This window comes from Microtus pennsylvanicus, chromosome 5 (genome assembly GCF_037038515.1).
Source record: "Microtus pennsylvanicus isolate mMicPen1 chromosome 5, mMicPen1.hap1, whole genome shotgun sequence".
In the NCBI taxonomy this organism is placed as follows: domain Eukaryota; kingdom Metazoa; phylum Chordata; class Mammalia; order Rodentia; family Cricetidae; genus Microtus; species Microtus pennsylvanicus.
Window position 1 is genome coordinate 120,451,867 of NC_134583.1, and position 10,120 is coordinate 120,461,986.

At 47.5% G+C, this 10,120-nt stretch overlaps 1 protein-coding gene across 1 annotated transcript in view; it reads right to left on the reverse strand.

Annotated features, from left to right (window-relative positions):
• The window catches only part of Rrp12 (ribosomal RNA processing 12 homolog), a 39,687-nt gene extending 30,323 nt beyond the window's left edge, over window positions 1–9,364 (reverse strand). The window contains exons 1-6 of the mRNA XM_075974096.1: window positions 9,117–9,364; window positions 8,327–8,556; window positions 3,894–3,977; window positions 2,608–2,684; window positions 1,245–1,350; window positions 945–1,061 (exon numbers count right to left, since the gene is read on the reverse strand). Coding sequence (XP_075830211.1) covers window positions 945–1,061; window positions 1,245–1,350; window positions 2,608–2,684; window positions 3,894–3,977; window positions 8,327–8,556; window positions 9,117–9,255 — 753 coding nt within the window. The 5' untranslated portion in view covers window positions 9,256–9,364. The remainder of the gene's footprint in view (window positions 1–944; window positions 1,062–1,244; window positions 1,351–2,607; window positions 2,685–3,893; window positions 3,978–8,326; window positions 8,557–9,116) is intronic.
• Window positions 9,365–10,120: the final 756 nt, after the last annotated feature.

Genomic DNA, 10,120 nt, shown 5'->3' on the forward strand with positions numbered 1-10,120 from the left:
GAAAGAAAGCTCAAGGCCTAAACTACAGATGAGTTTAGGGAGCTTAGTAAGAGCCTCTCTCAGAACAAAAAAGCAAAAATGGGCTGGGGATGTAGGTCAGTGGTAGAACGCTTGTCTAGGATACATAGGGTAGGTTCAACCCTCCAACAACAAAAAAAAGGCGGAGGATGACTCCAAGTTAGATCTGTGTGACTCTAGGTCCTCTGTCAAGGCTGCCATCTCCCTGCCAAGGGAAAGGAGGACTGTGGAGGCTGCAGAGAGACTCCTGCTGGAGAAGAGGTGCCCCTCATTCTCTGGATTTCAGGGGACAAGGCCTCAGAAATGGGGAGCAGAATCTCAGGCCTTGGGCTGGAAATAGTGATATGAGCCTTTAATCCCAGGCAGGAGGACCTCTGAGTTCAAAGCCAGCCTGGGCTATATAGCAAGTCCCCGGATATCCAGGTTATTGAGACCTTGTCTCAAATAACAACAACAAAATTCAGCACCTCAGGACTTAGGGTTTGGGAGATGGCTTAGCAGGTAAGAGTGTTTGTACAAACAGGAGGACCTGAGTTCATCTTGTGGCTTCTGTAAACATCTGCACACAGGTCTCCCTCTCTCTTTCCCCTCTCCCCCCCCCCACGAAATAAATTTAAAAAAGAAAAATAAAAGTCAGGCATAGGTTACAGCATGCACTTATAAACCCTGGCACTACATGGGATGCAGACAAGAGGACCACTGGGGCTTACTGGTCTCCAGCCTTGTTCCAGACTCAGGGAATAAAGGGTTAAGGCTGAGAACGGTAAGGGGAGGACATTCTGCATGTGTGAATGTGTGAATCTACAAACATGTGCATACACCACTCACGTGCACATACAACAAACCAAAAACAAACCAGGACTCTAAAGTCACCTTCCCAACCTGGCTCTGACAGGCTGATTCCTGGGGCCGCCTATCAGTCTCACCTTGGGCTTGGCATGCACGGTGAAGCTCAGCAGCCCATGATACACCTGAAGGGTTACAGGGTAGCCCCAGGCCTCCAAGTCTTGTTTCCGAAGGAGGATGGCCAGGCAGGAGAGGACCTTAAAGAAAAATGTCAGAAAGTCTCTCAGTTTTACCAGCCTCAGGGAAAGAGTTCAGGGACTCACCAATCCTGGGAAAGCTCCACAAGCTCTGTTTGAGGACCCATGGGGCAAACCACCCCCAAGGAAGGAGGGGCCCACGCTTTGACTGCATTCACGGGACTCAGGAATCAGCAGACTGACCCATCTGAGCGCAGAACTGGAGCCGCTGCTCGCCTGGGCCGCCATGATGTCCATGAAGGCTTTGGAGGTCTCGGAGAACTTCTTAACGAGCACCGGACTGGGCACACTGCAGGGAGAACAGAAAGTCAATCCAGAGAGGCCAAATAAAAGTAACTGAGACAGGCCCTGGTGTCAAGGGCAGAGCGCTGCTGGCCCGGCTATTCAGTGAGACCCCATCAGCATAGGGGCTCACCTTTCTGCCACTCAGAGTAGGGTGCTTTCCATGCCTGAGCTCTGGGCCTCTGCCTTTCCCACCAGCCAGCCTCTACTGTCTAAGAAGGGATCACACAACCCATATAAGATCCTCTTCCCTGGGAAGCCTGGTGGCAATGACTCAGTGCCACTGCCCTTCCCAGGGACCGATGTTCTTTCCAGGATGTGATGCCCAAGTCACTTCCAGGCCTGATGCAGAAGGCCCGTGGACAGTCAGGTATCTTCTTTTGATTTTTTTCCCCCGGGATTTTTATTTGTTTGGTTATGTTTTATTTTACTTTTAACTATGTGTGCATATGTGTATCTATGTGTGGGGACATACACAGAGGCGCAAGTGCCTGTGGAGCTAAGTCACTGAGTCATAGGAGCTATAGGCAGTCATGAGCTGCCCACATGCACTGGGAATTAACTCTGACCCTCTGCAGTACACACTCGTAACTGCTGAGATATTGTAGCCCCTTTGTTTACTTTTTGAGACAAGGTCTCATGTAGCTCAGTCCGGCTTCAAATTTACTGTGTAATCAAGTATAACTCTGTGGCCTTTACTACTCGCTCTGATGGACCGTGGCCTGGAACTGTGAGCTAAAATAAACATTTTCTCCTCCGAGTGACTTTTGTCAGGATATCTTATCACAGCAGTGAGGATGAAACTGAAACACACATTCTGAAGCACTCACAAGGATCTGATTCCATAGCATAGGTATATTCTCACTGCCAAAATATTTTAATATTTAAAATACACTTAATTGTATTTATTGTGTATACTTGTGTCCCTGTGTGTGTGTGAATGTACACACGTGTGCTGGTGCCTGTGGAGGCAGAAGGGGGCACTGAAACCTTCAGAGTTTGAGTTACAGGCATTTGTGAGCTGTCTGGACAGGGTACTGGGATCTGAACCCTGGTATTCATGACTGGGCAGCAAGTGCTCTTAACTGCTGAGCTGTCTCTCTAGCCCAAACACTCACTCTGATCTTAAAAAACAAATACGTGGGGCTGGGAAGACATTCTCTCTCTCTCTCTGTCTCTCTGTCTCTGTCTCTGTCTCTCTCTCACTCACACACACACACACACTGAAAAACCAAGTATCTTGCCAAGCCCAAGCTGGACTCACCGTTTTAAGACAAGGTTCAGTAAGTAAGCAACAGCAGCCAGTGACTCTGGGGACTCCACGGCTTCCATTGTTGTCATCTGAGGGCCAGAGTGAGAGGGCATGAATAGATAAAATAACACACTGTACACACAGGAAAGCATGGGTGGCAGGATGGACCCATGTGCTGCTAAGAGTTATGACTAAGATCCTATTCATGGTATATAAGGTTTGAGTTTGAGCTCTGCCACTGTCTAAGTTTGGCCTAATAACCTTGTTTTTTACTTTATTTATTCTTTGAGACAGTGTATCCCTACATAGCCCTGGCTGGCCTTGAACTCCCAGAGATCCTCTGCCTCCCAAGTGCTCTAGAGTAACCTTTTGTGACTTAGCTTTTTCTTATAAAATGGGGGTAAGAATATTTCATTTTGGGAGGTGGTAATGCACACAATCAGGAAGCAGGGTAGGCAGATCTCTGAAGTCTGAGTCTCCCCTCCCCCCAAAGTTACCCTGTAGGCTAGCCTGATCTACAGAGCTAGTTCCACAACAGCCAGGGCTACACAAAGAAACCCTATCTCAAAACAAAACAAAACAAAAAAAAGGAAGGAAGACTGCACCATCTTATGCAGCTGGGTTACCTAAATCACCTTCCTACTATGTGCAAAGCCCTGAGTACAGTTCCTAGTTCTGCAAAAGAAAACCACCACAGTGGAGCCGATGCTGTACGTGTGACCACAGCACTCAGGAGGCTAGGGTCGGAGGAGACTGACATGAGTTCCACCAGCCTGAGTTACACAGTGAAAACCCATTGCAAACATAACTGCCCCAAATTGTCCCCAAACTATCCTGTAACTTCTGTAAAACTCTATGGTACCCTCATGAGAATAAAAATAGTAAATGGGCCAGGCGGTGGTGGCACACGCCTTTAATCCCAGCACTTGGGAGGAAGAGGCAGGCGGATCTCTGTGAGTTTGAGGCCAGCCTGGTCTACAAGAGCTAGTTCCAGGACAGGCTCCAAAGCCACAGAGAAACCCTGTCTTGAAAAAAAAATAGTAAATGGTATTTTAGTATCATTCTGGAAATAATCTTGTCCTGTTTGCCCCTAAAATGGTCATAGGGGCCCTTAGATCACACCCTGGAAGTAATTTTCCGAAAGACCTCTCAGCTCTACTGTATCTTCATAAAGCAGTGGACTTTTGTCTCAGGCCTGAAACAGTAAATCCCACCAACTCCCACAGCAGCTGTTTTCTCTTGTTGGCCTAGACCCACGTGCTGCTCTCAACACCCACCCCCACCTCACACTTACTCACCAGAGCAGCAAAGTACTCAGTCTCCGTCTCCTTGCCTCCCTGGGATCGAATGACCTCGGTGACAGCAGCCAGGACAGCGCAGATCTGCAGGGGAGGACAAATCCGCAGTGTATCTTAAACCCAGCCCTGGCCCGGACAGCCCCTTTCCCTTTCTCCTTCACCAATGAGACAGGATCAGCATGCAGAGCTGAGCACACAGCACAGGACCTAGCCAACAGGAGGCCCGGGAACACGACTGCTCCAGTGCCACCTCAAGGACACCATTTCTTTACAATTCTTTCCTTTTTTTTGTTTCCTTGGATTTTCAAAACAGAGTTTCTCTGTGAAGCCCGGGCTATTCTGGACCTTGAATACACAGATCTACTTCTGCCTCCTGGATTACAACTGCCCAGTCCAGGGATATTATTATTGTTATTTGTTTGGTTTTTCAAGACGGGGTTTCTCAGTAACTTCGGATCCAGTCCTGGAACTCACACTGTAGACCAGGCTGGCCTCAAACTCACAGATCCACCTGCCTTTGCCTCCCGAGTGCTGGGATTAAAGGTGTGCGCCACCTGCAGCCTTTTTTTTTTTTTACTTTCTAGTTATTCTGTGTGTCTTTCACATCATGCATCTTGATCCCATTCATTTCCCTGTGCTTTTGTATCTGCCCTCTGCCCCTAAAACACCTCCCTAATAAAAGAAAATTTAAGAGGAAAGAAAAAGGAAAAAAATTAAAAATATCATCACGGAAGCTGTAGTGTGACACCATAAATCATGTAGTAAACCCCTTTATTTATATATCTTTATTTGCAAGTGTTCATTGCAGTCATTGGTCTGGTTTGAGGCCTCTAGCTTCTATTACAGTATCGATGCTGAGCCCTCACTGGGACTCTTTCTGGGTATCCTGTATTGCCCTGTGTTGTGGAGATCCTGCAGCCTTGGGTCAGGAAAGTCAGACCCCTTCATGTGCTCCAGCAGATCAAAGATGGGGTGGATGTTGGGGTGGGCCAAGATCACTAATGAGTGGATGCTGTGGGCCAAGCCATAACTCTGGTTCTGGACCTGGACAGCTGCAGGATTGGTCTGCCCACCAGTTCTGCCCTGTCCTCACCACCAGGATGAACTCTCCAGCACTGCCCTGGCAAATTCACTCTGGCAGCCATGAGTGAGGGGTGGGGCCAGTTCTCCTGCTTCCATGCCCACAAGTTTGGCTCCTCCCCACGTGTTGCCCAGGGGAGATGCAGAGGCACTCTCCAGAGTTCTGCAGCTGGTGGGGGGGGGGCAGGGACAGCCCTCCCACTCTTATGACCCCAGGCCAGTTCTCCCACCTGTCTCAGGGGTTGATGGGTGGGGTTAGGGGTATGGAGGGCATCTCTACTCCACCCATGCCACCACATGTCAGATGAGTGTTGGGGAGAGCTCTCCCTTGCTCACAACATGGGGGCTGGGTCCCCCCACACCTTCAACAACAGGGCTAGCTCTGCTGTGCTGCCTAGGTAAGGGGCAGGGCCCCACTTTTTTTTTTTTTTTTTTTTGCTCAGCCCTTTTTCTTAAATACCCAAGAACCATCCAGACAGAGGTGGTATGATCCTCAGTGAGCTGGGCCCTCCTACATCAATTTTTTAGTTAGTGCACTAAAAAAATACCCAACAAGTTGGCCTGCAAGCTAGCAAGGAGAGCATTTCTCCCCCACCCACAACGCACATGACAGACAAGGTACGGGGACAACTCTCCTGTGCTTACAATTTTGGGACTGGCTCACCCATAGGGTTGGCTCTATTGTGCTGCCCAGGACAGGGAGCCTGCAGATTTATACACTGCAGCCACAAGCCAGAACAGATTATAGTCAGTAACAAGGGATTAATAATATACTATTATTTCAATGAGAAAGTTTGTCTATGGCCCTGGCTGTCCTGGATCTTGGTCTGTAGACCAGGCTGTCCTCAAACTCAGAGAGATCCGCCTGCCTCTGCTTCCCACCTTCCCACGTGCTGGGATACTCCCCGACCTTGTGTTTTCTTGGATTTTTGTTTGTTTGTTTTTGTCTTTTTCTTTTCTCTCTCTCTCTCTCTTTTTTTTTTCTGAGATAGGGAGGGTCTAGCTATGTAGCCCTGGCTGGCTGCAAAACTACCAATTCTCCTGCCTCAGTCTTCAAAATGCTGAGATTACAGGCATGTATCACTATGCCCAGAAAAATGACAGATTTAAATATTATGACTATTGAAAAAAATAAAAACAACAATGGTGGGGAAAGAATAATTAGATACAATAACTTAGAAATATAAACTTGGAGAGCAATGGATATAAAATAAACACCAGAAAAAAAAATACATAAAAAGTTTAACAAAACCAGGCATGGTGGTGCACACCTATACCCAGTTCTCACAGGCTGAGGCGAGAGCATTACAGTGAGTTTGAAGTCAGCCTGGGCTAGACTAAAAGACAACTCAGGTTGTCAGGCTCGGTGCAATACACCGTTAACCCCAGCACCTGAGAAACAGAGGCTAACCTGGTCTACATAGCAAAGCACAGGCCAGTCAGAAGTACAGAGTAGTCCAAACAAAACAACAGCCCCTGACTGGGGCTGGACATCTAGATGGCTCAGTGTTAAGAATTCTTACTGCTTTTGCACAGCACCAGAGTTTCGTTCCTAACACCCACATTGGGAAGCTCATAACCGCCTCTACCTCCAGCTCCAGGGGATTTGACCTCCATGGGCACTAACGTGCACACACACGCACACACACACATACACACACATTTTCTCTCTCTCTCTCTCTCTCTCTCTCTCTCTCTCTCACTCACTCTCTCACACACACACACACACATATACACACACATTCTCTCTCTCTCTCTCTCTCACACACACACACACACACACAATAAATAGAATGTAAAAAAGCAACAAAAAATTGACTATGTTGAAATGCTAACGTTTTATATATACTGGTCATAAACATTAATTTCACCTATTTCTTTTTACCTTTTAAATGTAGCTTCTAGAAAATGCAAGATTATATGTGTGATTCACTTTACATCACCACTGGGCAGTGCTAGTCTAGACATATACAATGACCCACTAACAGCAGCCACTAGAAGGAATCAAGTCAGGAGACTAATTATAACATTTTATTCTATTTATATTACTTTGTATAATTTAACATTTTGATATTCCTCATTTAACACCAAAAAATATAGGCATATTATTGAGTTTGAAATGTAAAATAAGTAAGATATTTCTTGTTAAACACAACATATTCTAGCCATGGTTATTCACCAGGAATTTGTTGAACACTGGAGTCCCTGGAAATATATGTAAAAATCCCTGGGTGCAGGATAGCTGAGGAGACAAGTACCGGAATATTCCTTACCCTCAAGGATTTTACTCAGCAGAGATGGTCTTTAAAAGGTGGCCTCTGGCCTGGCATGGTGGCATATTCCTTTAGTCCTAGCCCTCAGGAAGCAGAGGCAGGTGAATCTCTGTGAGTTCGAGACCAGCCTGGTCTTTAAAGTGAGTTACAGAACAGCCAGGACTACCCAGAAAAACTCTGTCTCGAAAAAGCCAACAAAAGCCGGGCGGTGGTGGCGTACGCCGTTAATCCCAGCACTCGAGAGGCAGAGGCAGGCGGATCTCTGTGAGTTCGAGGCCAGTCTGGTCTACAAAGGGAGTTCCAGGACAGGCTCCAAAGCTACAGAGAAACCCTGTCTCAAAAAAACCCAAAAAAAAAAAAAAGCCAACAAAAACAAACAAACAAAGTGGACCTGGGCGTTCTGGACGGCTCAGTCAGAAAAGGCACTTGTCTCCAAGCCTGACAACCTGAGTTTGATCCCTGAGCCCCACATGATGGAAGGAGACATAGGACTCCCAAAAGCTGTCTTCTGAACTCCACACACACACACACACACACACACCACAAGTCTGCAATAAAATATATAATCTGGCTGGGAGGTGATGGCACATGATTTTAATCCCAGCACTCGGGAGGCAGAGGCAAGCGGATCTCTGTGAGTTCAAGGCTGACCTGCTCTACAAAGCAAGCTTTAGGACAGACTCCAAAGCTACACAGAGAAACCCTGTCTTGAAAAACAATACAAACAACAACAACAACGTTTATATACATATATAATTTGCCAAACATAGCCACATACACCTTTAGCCTCAGCACTTGAGAATCAAAGGTAGGTTGATCTCTATGAATCTGAGGCCAGTCTAGTCTACACAGGGAAACCTTGTCTCGAAAAATAAAAATTTAAAATTATGTATGTACATTTACCACACACATATTTTTAAAGTGGACTCTGCCCAAGGAGGGTACTGTGTAAAGGGCACAAATGCTAGGAGAGATGACACATCATCCAGAAACACCAGATGCTGTCACCAGCGCTGGAACAAAGTCAGTCCTGAATATGCCCCTCCTACTGTCCTCCAGCCTCCAGGGCCAATCTCCTACCTCTTTGTGAGCAGCGGAGTTGGACTCCCAGAAGCGCTGCACTTTGCTGAAGGTGACGTTCGTACAGTCGGAGAGGCCACTCAGGAATGTGCCCGAGGACTTCTCACTGAAAGGCACCTCCAGGTCTTGGTCCATGGCCGTCTCAGGGGCTGGGCTTTTGCCCAGGCTCAGGGTCCCCGACTGCAGCTCATTATGCAACTTCACGGCATCCACCGTCAGGTCGCTCTTCCCTGAGAACCGGAGTTACAGGGTAACAACCCCACTTTCCCTCAACCTTCCTTTCGGCTGAAATCCCCAAGAAACAAACCAGAAGGGTTCAGACCCCCAACCCCAACGCATGGATTCTGAGCCCAGCCTACACGCACAACAGCCCTTGTTATGTACGCTTGCAACTTTTAAAGGCAAGAGAAAAGAACCCCCAGATCTGTTTCTGTTTCCTTGTATTAAAGATTAAAGGCACAACATCCAGAGGCAGAGTCGTATACTGTGCGGGGCCACCCGAAGGCTGAAGCTGTGGCTCAGTGATTGTTTGTTTAGCGTGCACAAGGCCCTGGGTTCGGGTCCTAACACCCCTTCCACACACACAACTCTAAAGAGCCACCAAGAATAGTGATGGTCATGTATCCCAACCCTGACGCCGCGGTACCCTAGACAAGTCATTTCCCTTCTAGGGACAGTTTCCGCATCTGTCAAACTCGAGGGGCCGGCCTTAGAAGTGAGCTCCAGGGTTGACATTCTAACCATGACCCCCCAAGACGCCGCCCGCGGAACCAACCCGCGGCCGGGCTACCTGACGGGCGGCTGAAGAAGCGGCTGCGAGCGGCCTGCCGGTGGCGGCAGGTGGCGGGGTTGCTGTCGCTGCTGTGGCCTTTCTTCCAGCGCTTCAGCTTGCCAGAAACCCCGGAGGGCAACTTCCCCGTGCGACCCATGGTCACCAAACTGTGGCCCGGACTCGCTCCGAGGATCCCCTTCTAGCCACGCCGGAGATAGCAGAACCCACGTGTGTTCTCAGCCGGCTTCACCGCCTCTTCCTCTGACGTCACTTCCAGACTCCAGGCAGTTACTACGGCAAAAAGAATCAACATCCGGTTTGGGGATTCCTCTTTGCGCTGAGATTTTTATCCCAGAAAAGAAGTTCTGATATTCTACGCGCTGTGGGCTTCTACTGCACCGCCGGGGCTCTTGACCATGGGGAAAGCCTTATAAAACAGGAATTTCTTTGGAATTAAAAAAAATAAAAGCAAACGCACTGTAAAATATTACTCTAAAAAAAAATATCCGCTCTTAAAGCTGAGCTTGCTGCCGGCACGCCTATTTTCCCATCAAACTGGAGAACTGTGACAAGTTTGAAACCAGATTAGTCTAAACTAAACACTGTGAGGTTAACAAAACTCTGTCTAAAAACAAAGTAACATAATAAATACTTCTATAATCACAGCCCCTAGGCAGCGGAGGCAGGCTGATCACTGTCAGTTGAAGGCCGGCCTGATCTATATAGTGAGAACTTGTCTCAAAAAACGCCCAATAAAGTTAAGCCAATAGGGAAAAAGGTTTTTGCCCAGTGATGGTGGTGCACGCCTTCAATCCCAGACCTTGGAAGGCAGAGGCAGGCAGATCTCTCTGAGTTTGAGGCAAGCATGGACTACAAAGAGAGTTCTAGGACAACCAGGACTATAATATAGAGAAACCTTATCTTGAAAAATCAACTAACTAAATAAATAATTAACATTGAGAGTTGTAGGGTAAAAAGAACCAATCAATCAATCAATCAAATATTAAGAGTTGTAGGGTAAA